The 17,283-nt window shown below is 38.2% G+C and overlaps 1 protein-coding gene across 8 annotated transcripts in view; it reads right to left on the bottom strand.

Annotated features, from left to right (window-relative positions):
* Positions 1–16,584, bottom strand: part of lrba (LPS responsive beige-like anchor protein) — a 255,966-nt gene extending 239,382 nt beyond the window's left edge. For 3 of the 8 annotated variants that reach the window (XM_047366561.1, XM_047366565.1, XM_047366564.1), the window contains exon 1: positions 15,706–16,582. In XM_047366561.1, the coding sequence (XP_047222517.1) occupies positions 15,706–15,894 (189 nt within the window). In that variant the 5' untranslated portion in view covers positions 15,895–16,582. Of the gene's footprint in view, positions 1–15,705 lie in introns of all 8 variants that reach the window. The other 5 variants (XM_047366566.1, XM_047366569.1, XM_047366563.1 and 2 more) reach the window with 4 other exon arrangements.
* Between the last annotated feature and the right edge of the window lie 699 nt (positions 16,585–17,283).

The raw sequence follows: 17,283 nt of genomic DNA, 5'->3' as shown, positions 1-17,283 counted from the left end.
GTCTGGATCAGGTATTTTTATTAGTATCCGCATTAAGTTTAAAATTTTAGTATTCTGACAACCAACTACATAATATCTCTGCAAGACTAGATGTTACTCGGAGTAGTCAAAACAAATACATGCTTTAGTTTAAGCTCTAATGTGCAATAAACACAAAATGCCACAGCAGTTTAATTATTGCATGCTATATATACAAAAAAATGTTTCTCGAAACCCAAGGTAACCATTTTTTAACTAAGTCACAGAATGTACAATTTTTGTTTAACCTAAACCTGGAATTAATCTAGAATTACAAATAAAATTCAATATAATTTGAATTTAGAGGGCTTACTGTGTAACACTGGCATTTTTATCTCAATAGGTGTTTCCTTTCCCAGATTCTGAAGCTTTGATGGGCAGAGAGGGAAACAAAAACATCTTGATAGCTTTACTTCTGAGCACATCTTCCCTAATGGCAACCAGCAAAGATCTAACCTGAAAAACATTATTTTTAAGTTTCTTAGGCTGGAGCTTAGCCCAGTCTCTATTGTACTCTATTAATTCAACAAACTGACAAAATCCCTGCAGTATGAACATATGCTTCATTCTATTATAAAGTAAAGTCAAAAAGGCCCTGTCGGACAAACTAGCAATCAGTTTCCAGGGAGACTAAACACTGGTCACAACATTTTGGGAAACAACGTGTGAGAAATAACCCTAAACTGATGGTTTTAGTAGCATACATACATTCACTTGTGCATTAGGGGGCACTAATGTTATAAATACAGGGTTGTGTGGTGGGGACCTGATCTCTTTAAAACATATACTATCAGACAATCTAGTTAAAACTGAGGGGTGGCTGCTATTGTCAACAAAAGGAAAAGGCCTGTCCGGAAAATCCACTCATTAGACATTACAGTCTAGGTCTCAAGGAACTAGGTGCTCTTGACAACTCCGGGCAATGTTTTTAATCCTTAATATGCAAAACAAAACTGATTTAAACTATTAAAACTCGTTAACTACAGGTTGTCCTCCTAAGAAAACACATTTTCGGTATTTAGGTCAAATCAGTATTGCTGAGAATAATGCAGAGAGCAGAAATGAAAGGTTTCATTTTTTAAAGAGATAAACAAAGAACTTGACTGAGGAACAGAGCAATAGTCTAATAATTCATGTGCAAGCAGTGGAACATGTGAAAGAACATCTGGATGAGGAGGGTGAAGATGGGAAGAGATAAGAATTAACCATTAGTGAGGAATTTCCGCCTGATCTGGTACGTGGAGGACTGGAATAAGAATTCAACCATGAAGACCCTCCCTGCATGGCTCACTTCTATAGAAAATGGCAGCATGTGATGTGATCCACATGAGGATTTATATCTTTAAATAACGTATCAAAATATACAAAATCTGCATGATGTTAGCAGAAGTAAACTGACAGGTTTTTTGTGATCTATTGTCAGAATACTTCATCCTATAGGAAGCATGCAAAAACACAAAGCAAAGAAACAAAGCCCCCATCTTATCATGCATTGTAGTGAGAATGAACTTTTAGTTGCATGTCCTTGGTAACTTGCTTATTAGTCCTTAAGTCTCAGAGCATCACATCTTACATTAAATCAAATCTCTGTGAAACACAGATAGAAAGCACAGCAAGTCTAGGTCTACAGTGTCAGCTCCTCGATATGAAACTAACAACGTGACCTAATACGTCTGTGGTCGAAGGTTACAGAAAGTCAAAAGGTCAGGGGTGCAGACGCCTCAGAGGAGAATCTCACTCTAACCGGTTTACTTTCACTTTTGGTTCGTCCTTCACGTGGAAGACCCCTGAAAATCCCATCTGCTTCATGCCTAAACTTGCAGTGTGTCCAACAGTTTTTAAAATTTGAGAAAAATCAGGGAATGAGGTCCAGGAAGTCCTATGTTTCTGTTTCTGATTCTGATATGCAGCATATCCCAAAGCAGTAGTTCCTTCCACTCTAACAGGCTTCCTGTGGTTTATACTGAGCTTTGTCACTGTAGCTTCCTCTGGTATTCCTAAAATCCTGGTCAACAAAGGCAGTTGTGTAGGCTGAAAACAGCACTCATTTGAGTGGATTTGGTTAAAATAACTGTGTATTTTTGGGGGAAAAAATAGCAGCATGCTTTAGATTTTAGAACCATGAATACAAATTTCATTTCAGTTTTATTTGTATGAAAAATAATAAAAGTACATTGAGTCCTGCTCTGATGGAGAGACAGAGGTAAAGACAGAAAGCAAGGGCTATAAATTGAATTTTGAATTCTGTTTGTTCCATACATCTCTATATTATCTTTTATATTAAGAAAGTAAGCTAAATGTCACTAAGCTGCCGATTTATCAAGAATGATAAGATGTTAGAAAGTCTGCAGCTCAGCTTGTTACTGACAAACACAAATGGCAAATCTACAGGAGATATACAAAACGGTTCAGCTTTATCAAAAAAACAGAAGGATTATGTCAGATGAATGACAGCGTCAGACCTTATTTATAACAAAAACAGACAGCTGCCTCTGGGACACAAAATTCTCAAACTCTGAAGTCTTATGAATAACTCTTACAAACATCTGTCATGTAATATGCCAAACTGATGTTCCCAGCGACTTATCAACTTTGCATGAGACTGTTGCAGAGCTGGAGCTACTTTAGTGAAAGGATGCTGCATCCTAAGTGCACGAACGGGCGTTATCATAGGTCCTTCCTTCCAGCAGCTGTTAGTTCTATAAACATCACTGCTCCCAACAAGCCCAGCAAGTTGTTTACATCCATGCTATTATTTGCAGTTTTCCGTATTCTTGTAAACAGTGTTTTCTTTTTTGCTCAATATATAGAGAAGCTTGCAGATTTTTATATGCAGTTCCACATTTCTTAGTATCTGAATATGCCATTTTCATAAATGTATAGTTTTTCTTATGTTGCACATTGAACCATAATGTACAAACCATCTTATTTTTTGCATTATTTATCTCTGTGTGTATCTGTGTGCTACTGATACACTTGAATTTCCCCACTAAGGGACAATGAAGGAAGTAAATTTTCTACTGCACCATTGGTAAGAAATATAAAAAACAATCCTGAATTGTTTTTAACAGTAAATTAGTTATTTTTACTTTTTTTTTTACAAAAGAGTGACAGAACTACACTATAAACCATATTTTATGATGATATTTTATGATCTGGCACTCTCTTTTGTAGTTAATCAACCTAATTCTGCATTTTAGAGGAAGTCAGAAATCTCTCTATAGGTGACTTTTAACCATAATGTCTTTATATTTTGGGGTATTCGGTGTAAGGCATGCCAAAGTGCTACTCTAAATTGGACGAGGTTCAAATTTGTGTTCAACCTTCACAATCATGGCTGCACGGTGGAACAGCCGGTAGCACTGTGGCCTTGCAGCGATAACGTTAGGGGCATGAATCCTTTGTGTACATAGTTAGAATGTTCTTGCATATGCTTCGGTTCTTTCTAGGTTCTCCAGTTTTTGCCCGCAGTTCAAAAACATTAATGTTAGGATATCTGGTCTTTCTAAATTAGTTTGGGTGTTTGCATTGTGTGGTTCTGTTCTGTTTGTTGCCCTGAGATGGACTGGCAACCTGTCCGGGCTGCACACTGTTCTATTCATATGACAGCTGAAGATGGGCACCTGATTGTGTCTTAGTTGTCCATCGCCTCCATGCCAACTTTAAATAAGGCCATGTGTGAGAATGTGTGTGTGAATGTCAGTGTTTAAAATAGTGTGGAAGAGTGATTAATTCAACTTTTAACTGCTGAATTAAACACAACCTAACAAAACAATCTTTTAGAAAAAACAGAGATGGTACTCAGACAAAAATAGTTATAATTCTGTCTCACTTATAATTAAAATAGTAAAATATAAAACCAAGCTCTAATTGTGGCACAGGCTAAATACTAATGTAGAACTGTAATTTTTCTCTTTTTGAACGTCTTTCTTTTGCCACTCTCTCAGAGGCAGTAACTTCTCTACCTTTTTATGACTGATGTTCTTCCCCAAAGCAGGGCTGACAATCTCCTGACTAGACCAGCCAGTTTCATCAACCCTCCAAACAAATGAAGCATTTGTGTAATCATAGGTGGCACTGGCAGAAGTCGACTTCAGTGCTTTCAGGGCACTTACAGAAACGCCTAAACTTGCACCCTGATCAAATGCTAAATGCCTGTTGCAAGAAAAAGGCTTAGTACGCGAAGACGTATTAAGACCAGGGTGCATTCTCACTTCATAGAGGTGAGAATAAATGTCTGCATTCATGTGATTGAAAAAACCTTTTCAAGTTGAATATTCTCCCGTGATCAGGCTTTTACTCACAGATACTGATTTCAGCAGATTCTGTTTTTCTGGACTATAACAAAATTATTTATGTAAATGTACCAAAACATCAAGATTTTATTCATAAATATGTGACCTGCCAAACAGTTTCACCTAAATAGCTCTTTTGCCAGAAAGTGCTCCATCATTTATGTCTGTAAGACACATTTTTCACCAAATAATGGGAAGAAACATAAGAAACATTTTATTTGAATAGAGCCCCTTGAAAATAGCTTTTTGAATTTAAGATAATTTTTACCTGATACGAAAATTTGTTTGAACATCTGAAATATTTGAGTGTGACCAAAAAACTAAAACAAAAGCATTATGTAAGGGGGCAAACACTTTTTCACAGCCCTGTATTTCACATGGGTATGATAGATGCAGCTGGTAAGGATAAACAATGAACCAAATCTATACAATTCACTAACTGCTAAAATTATGAAAGTCTGTTCCATGTTGTATTTAAAATACAATGATGTAATGTCTTGGGGTCTGTACACTTTTGATTTCTACACCACAGACTTACATCTGATGACTTTCTGGTATATTAATACAAATGTCTGGCTAACAGATTATCATAGGCAAGTCTTATTCCTACATGCACCGGTCATTAATTCACCAGTCATTTATTCAGTTAAAATAAAAAGAACAAAGGACAAAGGAACAATATTAGTCATGATCACAGTTTAGGGTTAGGTTTAGACCCTAATCCTAACAACTTTCAAAAGATTCAGCGTTTACTGTAAAGTTTGGACAAACTGTGCACTGTAATTTAGTGTTTTCACTAAACACTTAAAAATGACTGCCAGCAGAAAAATAAAAAACATGGTCATTGCTCCATCCATCCATCCTCTATGCCCACTTCTTCCATACAGGGTCACGGACGTTTAATACTAGTTTAATAATTCTACCAAAGGCATTCTCATCATTGACAAAAGTACAACTACTGACTTTCTACAAGCTGATTCCAAAGCTTTGATATTTGTGTTTATGCTGAGACATCTGCATGTACAATGAGCCAAACACACACAGCATGACATTTAATCTGATTTCAGGGTGCTTGTCAATCAGCCCCATTTGTCATTTCACTTTAGCAGTTTTGGTCATTTCATCGTCAGCCGAATGCCATGGGATGCTTTCCACCTGCCATGGGTGAACCCTTACCTTCCTGGGAACGTTAGTATGTTTTGACAACTAATGACTTGAAGTAAGTTTTTTTTACTATCTACTCAGAGTTTTCTGTAATGCAGTTTTGCTCTGTGACTCCAATAAATAACATCTACCAGCATCAAGTGGTCATAATGTGTCACATTTCCATTACTCAAATGACCCAATAGAATCAAAATCAATGGAAAAAGCATAGCATAAAATCTGTAGAAAACATACAATAACTGGATAGAACAGAAATATCCTTTATTGTCCCATAGAGGGCAAATTCGAGTGCATCAACAGCAAAATGAAAGCAAATGGAAGCATACAGATACACAAAAGGTATTAAATATAAAAAAACAAAAAAAAAAAACAAGAAAGAATAAGTGATGGCGTGTGGTGTAGAGGTAAAGTGGCCGCCCCTTATAATGAGGCAATTAGTCCTCGATGCAGCCGTCTGGGGTTCGATTCCCGACCTTGCCCTCTCTGCACATTTCATGTCTGAATACTGCAAAAAAAAGGCCACTAGTGCCAAAAAAAACCTTAATAAAAGAAACAAAAAGCATAAGAATGTACAGTAACAGAGAATTTTACAGCATAAGTACAAAAAATACTGTAGTTATTAAAAAATAATTAGAAATAACTATAAATGAGATATGAGCATTTATGTATTTTACTCCTTAGTTTACCAGAATACCAAACCATCAAAAAATGTACAGTATGTATTAACCTTTGGATCAGCAGATGGAAACAAAATGGTTTGTTTGCAGGCACCAAATGGAGGTAGGGGTCAAATAAATAGAGGAATTGACTAAGGAGCCAACTGACCAGGAGCCATATGAATAAACAGGGCAGTTACACCTTACTGGGTTTTTATATTGATAATGACAACATTAGGCATGCCCAACCATACTTCTGAATAAAGTCACATTTAAAAATGATTTAGACTATTTAAACTTAGTTTTAAAACCAATAATTAAGAAAACAACTTTAATTTTAAGACAGTTTTTCAATGGGAAAAACCTTGGAAAACTTGACATGTAATGGAAAATGTATTCTCTTGACTTATTAACTAATTACTAAGCAAAGCAATGACTTTAAAAAGTCAAGCACATTAATAATTGAGACTGTACCAACTGTGCTGAAGAAAATAAAAAAGCCTGTTATTCAAAGCTGCTCCTACGAGCTTTCCCCAATCATTTGACAGCCGCTGTAGGATCACCTTGGTACAACTTAATGCAACGGCTACACACAGCTGGACCAACATTTAATACCTCTATGTTGTTATTTGTAAATTTCTGATTAAGACTGGGATTTTACTGTTGCTTAGCTGCTTCCCATCTCTTCCAAAACACAATTAAGTCTTTAGAACATCCAACCATCCAACTGTCAACCTAAATACAATGTACTCAGGAGCTCCACAGTGACACACTGAGCAGAGGTCAGAGAGGACATCCCAGTAGTGGACAATGAGAACCAGTTAGATCTAAAACATCGGCTGGTAAGTCAACCAAGTTCAGTGTTCAACCAGTAAAATGCTCACAGCTGATCATAATTGTATAACTGTCAAAAAAAGACGTTAAAAACCAGAAACGAGGTAATCTACGCAAAAATGCTCTATTGTTTATGGAACCAAAAAGCTCAGTTTGAGATCAAAACAAGTGATCACAGAGTCTGATGTTGAAAATAAATCAGATCACGCACTTGGGACTGGGAACAGCTTCGGGGTGTTCTTGTTTATGCAACGTGGTCCAAGCTGCTTCCAGCGACAGTGGGGGAAGAGGTGTGACCGAGGAACTGGGCTGATGTGACAGATAACAGAGAGAGGCAGATAGGATTTCATTCAAGTGTCAGATTAAAAGGCCCTCTGTTATTGCCACAGAGGGCGAAGCAAGCCCGGAGGAAGAACAAGGATCACCCTCACTGCTCCATCGTTCTTCACTTCTGACAGTTGGTGTTGATCCTGCATTCTTCATCTAGATCATACACACCGGGAGGAAATTAGGAGCCACCTGCCGCCACGCTGATCACTGATTTGATTCGGCAGATAGAAGACAGCCACATTCAAAATCAAAATTCATAATCTCATGGCAAAACATATTGTAAAGAATAAAGATGTGCTTCTAATTGCCTACAGCTGAATGCAAGTAAATCCATTTCAGTGATTTATTGCTTTACGTATCAAACATCTGAGAGCACCACTACTTTAGAAGATGCTTGGGTGGGTAAAAAAAAAAGCAAGCAGGTTATTTAGAGAACCAAAAGAAGCGTGCTGTTTGGAGCAATTAAATTCACATGACACCAAAAGAAAGACAATCTTAGTCGACACCCGAACATCAGTCAAAAAGAGTCAAACAGATGCTGCAAACATTCTGAAACACAAATATGAAGCTTTAAAAATAACTCGGAATCAGAGTCATTTATCAATTGAACACAAACCAAAGTGTGTTTGTTTGGTCCCATTAATAGGACCAAACAAGAAGATAACAGCATAACATAGTTTTATGGCCCCATACCAATTAAATCGGATTGTAATTGGTATGGGCAACAGGGTCATGGGTGAAAGCTGCGGTCCAATCCAACAGAGGAGATACTTTAGCTGCAACCACTGAAGTGAACAATGGTGCGAATAGAAAAAACAGTATGGAAACAATATTTGCCGACAACTGCGGTATCTAAGGAACTTGAATCGAGTACAGCTTAGCATGGCGTCATTAAACAGCGTTCTGTCCAGGACTGAACAGCTGCTGTAAATTAAGCACAACTACGACAAGCTTAAGCTACTTTACATAAAAAGACTCCTGCTGTTGCACAAATATCTGAGTACACCCCTGTTTATTCTGCTACCTCTAACTCACCTGTTGAACTATTATACATATACAGTGCTGGGAAAAATAAAGTACACCATGTGTCCATTACGTATTTCCATGTTTCAATTCTACAGTGTAAAAACACCACATGTTCCACTTTATTTCTCCCATTTTGTTATAATATACTGAAAAAATGTAGGTTTTGTTGGGTGGAATTGTGTCTAAATAAGAAAATATATGTTTTATCAAAGATTTATTCAAACTGCAACTTATTGCAGTGTTTTTATTGTGATGGTGGCTTAAAGTGTTTTAATAAGTCACATTTCAGACTGGATTTTAGCTTTTAGTTTTTCATTTCTAAAATCAATAGCAGAGACATGTGAATAACAGTAAATTCAGTCATGTTAAACTCATAACCCCACAGGTGGACACCAAATAAATATAGAGCAAAAAGATGCATATAAAATGGCTAATTCCTCATTCCAGATGACATAGGTAATATGCTAACTACCTAATTATGTTTTAACTAGAGCTGTATAATGTTATGAAAACATGAAACTGACAATATCGACTGGCATTAACTCTACATCATGTCTGACTGATTTGATTGTAATTTGGCATATTGTGCATCTTTACTTTTAACATTTAAAAGGTTTTTGTCTGAGGCCGTTTCTGATTTGTACTCAAACGTATCTGTTTCCAGTTTAAAGTTGGACAAATCTATTGAAACACCCCTGAAGTCAGAATTCCAACTCCCTGCTAACCCTGAGCTCACGGTCCATATTGCTGCTGCACAAATAAACCGTAGTAAAATTTACAAGAACTCATTGTTTATCTTCTCCTCTGACATTTTCCATCTTATTAAACCAAAATCACAAACACTGACACAAAACAATATTTCAGTTTTAATGTGTGTTGGCAGAACTTAGTATTAGCTTTTATGAAGGTTGTGCTTGTACAACTCTGCCCTGAGGCCTCAACTTTTTCATCTTGCATTGAAATGGTGTCATTGTTACATTCCACACCACAAACTTGCCCTTCTTCTTCCTCTGTCACCAGAAACCTCTCTGAAAATCAGACATGCTCTTCTTTGCAGGTCACCAGCACTTTCTGAAGAAGCTGAAACAAGCATGAGCCCCCACCAGCATCCTACAAGGCTGTGGTTCAGAGTGCATTGGCACACTGCCTCGCATAGTGGTACAGCTGGCAGGCAGCAGATAATCAGGGCTGCTGAAAGGGTTTTTGGAGTCTCCCTAACCTCTGTCCAAGATCGGTTTCAGACCTGGGCTTTAACCACTGTCAAAGACTCCTCACACCCTCTGGGCGACCTTCTGAACAGCTGCTATCACACAAACAGTACAGAACATCAAAAGCAGACCCACCAGTAGTGCTATGCCACTTCACCCTTAACTGGAACTGGTTCGAAATTAAGTTCACAGCGGCAACACAAACAGGTTCTTGCTCATTTAACATATTTGGTCCAAAATACAGTTTGAATATATTGTAATACCTTTATTGTTAAAATGCTAAATCAGTCTGAAATGTTGACTGAAACACTGTCCACTTAGCCCATGGTGGCAATTGTGGTCACTTTTAAAGCACTACAACAGCTGGTGTACCTCTGTCATAAAATCCTGATTTACCACATTAGCAAACATTACGCACATTAGCAAACAAAATCTTTACTCATATAAATTAAGGACAACATCTGTGCTGTTATTTCTGCTACCGGTCTGTACGATGCTCTGAGAGAAAAGTTAGAAGTCACAGAATGTACATGTTTGTTTGGCTAACTATATTAGCACACTATATTCACTTTTATTTCTTTCAGCGAGTTCATTTGTGCCTAACGCTGACACCAAACCATCCCTAACCTTAACTAGTAACAGTTTATTCCCAACTTTAACCTAAATTCTGATCTTAGCTCTAACCCTAAAAATGGGTATGGTTAAGTCAGGGCTTTGGTCTCCCTAAGACCTATCAGTCCCCAGAAGGTAAGTGAATCTAGGAACACAAAATATCTGACATAGGTACCATAAACAGATAAACGCACACTCTCAGAAAATGCTGCAGCTCTTTTCTGCATAAAGTAACTGGAGGTTATGGCTGAAAAACACAGTGCACACATTTTGTTCATTCCCGAACAGATCGCTGTTAGATGAGGTAAGGATGAGCTCCACTCACTTTAGGTTCGTCAAGCAAAAAACCTGCAACGTTCAATTTAATTCAACCCATGAGTGTTCGTGTTCAACAACGCCCACCAGTAATGGTTTTTCACGCTGTTAGCTTAATAATTGCCATTGTATAACCAATGCAAAACTCTATTAGAACTAGATCATCACTGTAGACAGCCCGTAATATGGTCATTTATGTTTAATATAAATTGATATTTATTTTTTATGCTTTATGTCCCTTTAAAAAGCAGAATAACAGTTTTAACATGTTTCTGTGACAAACCAAAAGAGTCATCTTGACCCAGCTATTTACTTTCCATATTGTCTGCAAACTGTTCAGCGGTTAAATCTGCCTCTGTAATAACTAAAAACTTCAGCAAGTGGATTCATCATCCAGAAATGCTTTCAGTACTCAACCCAACAGAATTTCCTTTCCTCGCTCCCTGCAGCTTTCTGCGCTCACCATTTCAGTTAACTACACTAAACCAAAACGACAAAGCAGGCCTGCTTCCTGTAAAACTGTGGGTAGCCATCTACAGCAGATGGAGCTTAAAGAAATTACCAGCATACCATTAAAACTGCCAGTAATAACTGTACTGGCAACTAAAGAAATTCAAACATTTCCCCATGTACAAGTAGTCCACTTCATTTTTCGCAAAACTTGGGACTGACCTAAAATATCTGCTAAGATTGTGCACTGGGAGCTGTTTGCTCAGTTTTATTTTTATCTGAACACGTGTGGCATGAGACTTTTTTTCCAAGCCACAACTTAACAATGACAAACTAGGTAATGGTGTAAAGTAGGGCACACATCCTCAGAACTGGTGGTGACCTTTTTACATTCATACTAGTTGTCTGATGTAGTGCTAAAATCAACTTTTTTACTTTGTTCTAGGCCCAGTTTACTCTTAGTGGAATATGATTTTAAATAAGTGTTTTGGTGACAACAAAAGACAAGTACTGTACACAGGTGTTTCTATTTACTCAGGATGTGGGTTGGGCTGAACTGGAATGGGCTTGGGCAAAAACGGGTCATTAGGCAACACACGTGTTGGCTGGCAATTACATGAGGAGCTGTAGAAGTCTTAACCAAAAACCTTTTCATCATCCAGATGAATCAGAACCGAAGCTTTGTGCAAGCGTGCTCTTTTTTGGGTTAAACAAAACTGAAATAATTGCATAAATACATTCAAAAGAAGTCAAATTTAGAATTCATTTTTTCAACCCTACTTTAAAACCAATGATTAGCTAAGAGAGGTAGAATTTCAAATTATGGAAAGTTTTCTGAATTGCTAAAGAATACATAAAATCAGAGTTAAAATAAAAATAAAAGTTTGCATAAAAGAAATTGATTTAATCTGCTTCTCTCATCCATCCATCTTTACTAGATATGCCAACTGCGAGAAAAAAGTGAAACATTTAATAATAAACAGGAGGCGACACTGTTACTTCTTCCATCGTCATCAAATTCCTGACTCCAAGCAAAAACACAGCCAGCCGTCCAACTAATCCACCTCCTGATGTTTGGAGCCTCAACCCACTTGGTCACAAGTCATGACAACCACCGCTGTGGTGAGTTGTCACACAGAGATAACTCTACTGCAAAATAATGTTGCAATTAAGCATGTACTGTATATAGATGATGTCACAACGCAAGAAGGATCTAAAAGAGAAACTATAAAAAAGAAGTCTAATGTGTGATTATTGAGGTTATCAGATGGAGGGTGAACACAGCATGCAGAGAGAAAAAGGAAACAGCGTGGAGTGTTATTTCAGGACAACAGATGACATTTTGCATATTACTCTCATTACAACAGCCAAACAAAACTGGGGTCCTAAAGAAACCCTTGTATGCCTGCATGATGGTCTCTAGAAATGGTATTTGTGCAATAATTACTTTTCACTTCAAAAGGCAAACTGACCTTGAGCCCCACCAGAGCTTAAGCAAGAGAACTTTATCCAATCATTCCTTTCAACAAATAAATCAAACAAACTGCTGACAAGGCTTCTTAGCTATATAATATGAGACTTTGGGATTGGTTTGCAAATTAGTGAAGGAATTGGAAACCACATGGTCAATCCTAAACTTGAAATAAATTGTCTATCAGCCTTTCTTGAACATGCTTTGGAAACGAGAAAGATAGGGGTTTTTAAATTACTCATATGCTGATAATACAGACAAATCTGGAGGTAATTAAACATCCTATTTTCTGATGTTTTAGTAATGACAGAGCAGTAGTTGTAATGAGGCCACAGCCACGTGAAGAAAACTGCCTGTACACTAGCTATGATTCATTTGCCTCCACAGTGGGAGTTGCAGTTTAATGACTACAGACATGGAGGATGAGTCTCCCTCTCTAAAGGACTTCATTGTTTTACACACAGTGACAAGGTAGTTCTGCAGGTTCCACCTTCGCCTGTCCTGCCACCTCAGCAGTGGAAACTCTGGTTGAGCATGCTCTATCTTAAACGCCAAACTCCCTGGAACTGGAGAGTTCCTTCCTTCCATCCATCCATTCATTTATTCACTCTCCTGTAGCTGTACTAAGGTCACTTATCAGCTTGCCATCTCTGATTCAGACAAACGAAACTACCCAATAGGTGACCTATGAGACACCTGCTTTGACCGACCTGAATGTGTCACACAAATTATCTGCAGCAGCTTCGCCGCCATAAATTTTCTGTCATTGATGTTCTCTAACCTAACGTCTAGTTACAACTAGAATGTGCAGGAATTCTCTAATACAGTTGTGATAGCGCTGAATACACCAATTTCCTATAAGGGATTTGAAAAGAGAGCTGCCCAAAAGCATAAGCACACTGACCTGCTTCGTAGGACCTCCAAGCCTGCAGGGGGGGCCCACCTTCTACTTACTTTTATAAAGAATGGATCTAGATTACAATTTGCATCGATGTTTGATGAATAGTAAATTCAAACAAATGTATAATTTGTTAAAAGTTTGATTTAATCAGTATTTAAAAGAACTAACAACTGTAACAATTGTATTGAATGTTGACACTCATGAATTAATGTCACTGGTCCATCATTCAGATATTATTTCTACTTGTTTATGTCTCAGCTGTAGTCCTGTTTAATGAACATTCTAACTGGAAATTATTTAGTCAATATGTTTTCTGTGAATCCTTATTAGCCCAAACAATTCAATCAGATTTGTTAGCATCAGTGTGCCCATAGCTATCGTTTGTGCTCCAACTGCTTGACTGGACATGACGCTACTGGCTGTGCCGTCCACTGCAAATTTTTAGATTACTACTAATAACACAAGCATATACAGAATGTTATTTATTTTCTCTTTTGTTTTGCATTCCTATTAGCAACAGAGCTGGGCTGATTGTTAAAGTTTTGGTTTATAGAAAATAATGTTTAATTTACCCGAAGATTAATAGAAGCTTTAAATCAGCCCGATAGTCTGTTACATATGTTGTCCACTATCTAAATTTGTACAATCAACAGGCTGGATGTGTGCGGACAAGCTTACTTCACTGACATGGTGTGGTTTCTATTAAAAACTGAAAACATTTCAATTCCACAATTTCCCTTTTATATTAAAAATAATGCAAGCAGAATAACCTTTTTTTCCTTGACTGAATGTTATCTGTTACTATTTTCGATAGTGAAAATATCATATTCTACAGTAACAAACACGACCCTAAGACTGAATAAAACAACTATTAATTAACTGACATTTATTTTAACCACTATCAAGCATGAAAATTCATCAGAAATCCATAACAGAAATTGTGCACTTTTTCCTGATTTTAGTTCACACCTTTTCACAGGTTTAGATTCAACTTCGTTTTACTTTTTTAAATGTCCCCTGCATGTATGATCTTGGAATCATTTGAAGGTTTCTTCATTGATCTTTCAGATCAAATGTTTTGTTTGCACATCAAATCTCTTGAATTAGTTTTATTCAATTAAATTGGTTGATGCTGCATCAGTTCACTTGATCAGCTGCCACTCCTCAGTCTGCTAAGGGTGTAGTAAACTTATGAATTTGGCCACAGGCAAAAATCAAAGCTGGTATGTTTCTATAGGTGGGCACCATTGGTCACCCAGTAATGGAATTGGTGCACTGGGTAGATGCTCTCCTGGGGTATGGAATCAGATCCACCGGAAAGAGCATGGGACGTCAACTTCAAGCATGTCCCTGATATAGACATGCATCAGTCATGTTTTGGGTCAAGGGATAAAAATATAACCTTAAATAAAAACTAATGAACTGGCAGAATATGATCAATTCCAGTCTGTGTGTGTGATCCTTGCTATAATTTCTTATTGCAAAATTATATTGGCAGCAGCAGCTGATAGCATGGTCTGAGTTTATCAAACCAGGCCATGACAAAAGAGTTACCCTTTTAGGAGGCTTTCTCCTACAATGCCTCGTGATCTCTACGGATGATCCACTGGCTGACGCCAGAGAACGCACCCCTATCCTTTTCCAAGTCTCATTTGTTTGGAAATTATCCTGCTGGATTTCTGACCAGGCAGACTGATACAGCAGGCAGCAGTGGCCAACATTAATTTACTATAGCAACATGGAAAGGGTTTAGCTGAGAAAATGGTGTCAAAGTAAATAATGGTCTTTTACGATATTTTGAATATCCTCTATAAGCAGTGATACATCCCTCTGGTATAAATTTCTGTTTCAGTTGGTTTGAACTGCTAAAAATCTAGCAAATCCATCTGACTAGCTGCCTTCCACCACTCTAAGGATTTTTTTTCTTTTTACTCTTCAACAAATTCATAGCGAGGCGACACTTTTCTACTACAGCTCAGGGAAATGGTGTTTACACAGAACCTCAATTCAAGGAATTGTAACTATCCCTCTTACTGGAATTGGTGGTCCCTATCTAATTCTGCATAGGGCCCCAAATAATCTTGGACTGGCTCTGCTCGAATTGAATAGTTACAGGTACAATGTGCAGGAACCCTATAAAGCAGTTTTAAACTGTGTAACACATGAACTGAGCAACAGTGAAATATCTAAACCCACCCAAGGCTCATTTTCAACAATGAAACTTTTGCTAAATACCCAATGGATCAATATAGTATTTCATATATATATATATATATATATATATATATACAAGTTGCTGAATGTAATGTAAAAGGGATAGTTCATGACAAAATCATGCTTTGAAAGGGATACCACAGTACCTCATTGTGACTACAAGGTGACAGTACTGTCTAAGGCCTGTCCTGAGCTCCCTTAATCAGCTTACCAGGTTGAACACGGTCTCCACGATGTCTCGGTTAGAAACTTCCCCAACTTCCACCAGGCCAGCCAGCACGGCGAATTTCATCCTGATTCCCCTAATGGGCACTGCGGGGTTGAGCTGCATGGCTCCCGGTGGCCCGTCCTTTCCATCACCTGGCCGCGCTGCGCCCGCTGCCGCCTCTGCGCTAGCCATTGCTAAGGAAGGACGGGACAGGTGGCGTTCACAGGTAAGGCACCTGTTCCCCTCTAATGGCGAGAGTGCAGCCGACGTCGAAGATGAAAATTAGGGTTCTTCTTTCTCTCCTTCAGATGAGTTGTGAACAGTCTAAAGACGCATAATCAGAGCCCCTTTCTTTTCATTTAAAACAGTTTTAACGGACGATGTAGAGTGGGCGAATGGATCGCAGGGAATCTGTTGGCGGTTGGTAATGTCACCGCTCCTCCACAGTGAACTACTCCTCTGCCCTCCTCGCTCCGTAACTTGATACCACACGGATTAATTGATGCGGTTAAAACCCGTGAAGAAGTGCACACCGCAAGCAGAGAAACGGCTCAAGCAGGCGCTGTCCTCCCGCTTCACCTGGTATCTCCTCTGGATACAGTCACTTTAATTTCTCCCCCTCTGCTGTGGAAGTTGCTGCTGTCACGGAGTCCACTCTGTTGACACTCACAACCGAAAACTCACAACAAAGGAGGGGATAAGTCCCATCACCAGCTCCGATGGAAGCAGGTAAAGCACGGAGGTCCGCTCGCAACTCCCCGGAAAGCTCCGCAGACTCGGTTAAATGACAACGTTGAGCCAGCTGCGCTGCGTTTGCTTCCTGATCTGCCCCGGTAGCTTCAGTTCGTCACCGCCATGACAGTGGAGCCCTGGAGTGAATTGCGCATGCGCAGTTCAGACCGACGTCTCTTCGGTTCTGAGGCAGGTGAGCCGCTCAGGTGGCTGCTAAGGAAGGACGTTACACTTCAATTAATAGTGTCTCATTTATTAACTTTCTTACTCCTATTATAACCTATTTCCAAGATCAACCTCTCCTAAGTATCAACAAAAAACTGCTTTCCTTTTACACCGGCTCAAAAGCAAACATGATGCCGGTGGCTGTGTATACACATACAACCGTGACAATACTGGTAGATCCCAATGCATTAGAATATGATAAATAAATAAATAAACAAATATGACTTATTTCAAGTATTTATGTCTGTTATTTTTGATGATTATGCCCTACAGCTAACGAAAACCCAAAATTCAGTTTCTTATAAAAATAGAATTTTATGAGACCAAAAACATATTTTTAACAGAATGGTGTAGAGCAGCTCAAAGGCCCTTTGCGACGGTTGGAAAAAGTAATTTAAACAGTTTTTATTAAGCATTGAGTCATTCAGTAAAAAGAAAGTGACCCCAACGTTGATTGAGATGATCTTCAAAATTAGTTGTAACTTAATCTATCATCCTGTTATGGACTCAGTTCAGTAAAATTCAGATTGCTTTATTAATCTCTGAAGGGTAATTTAGGACACAAACTAGCAGCGCTTTCACAAAAATAAGAGAAAGATGGCACACTGAAACAAAAAGAATACA

The sequence above is a fragment of the Girardinichthys multiradiatus genome, chromosome 5 (genome assembly GCF_021462225.1).
Source record: "Girardinichthys multiradiatus isolate DD_20200921_A chromosome 5, DD_fGirMul_XY1, whole genome shotgun sequence".
NCBI lineage: Eukaryota > Metazoa > Chordata > Actinopteri > Cyprinodontiformes > Goodeidae > Girardinichthys > Girardinichthys multiradiatus.
The sequence above is the reverse complement of the archived record's forward strand: the minus strand, read 5'-3'. Positions and strand labels throughout refer to the sequence as shown.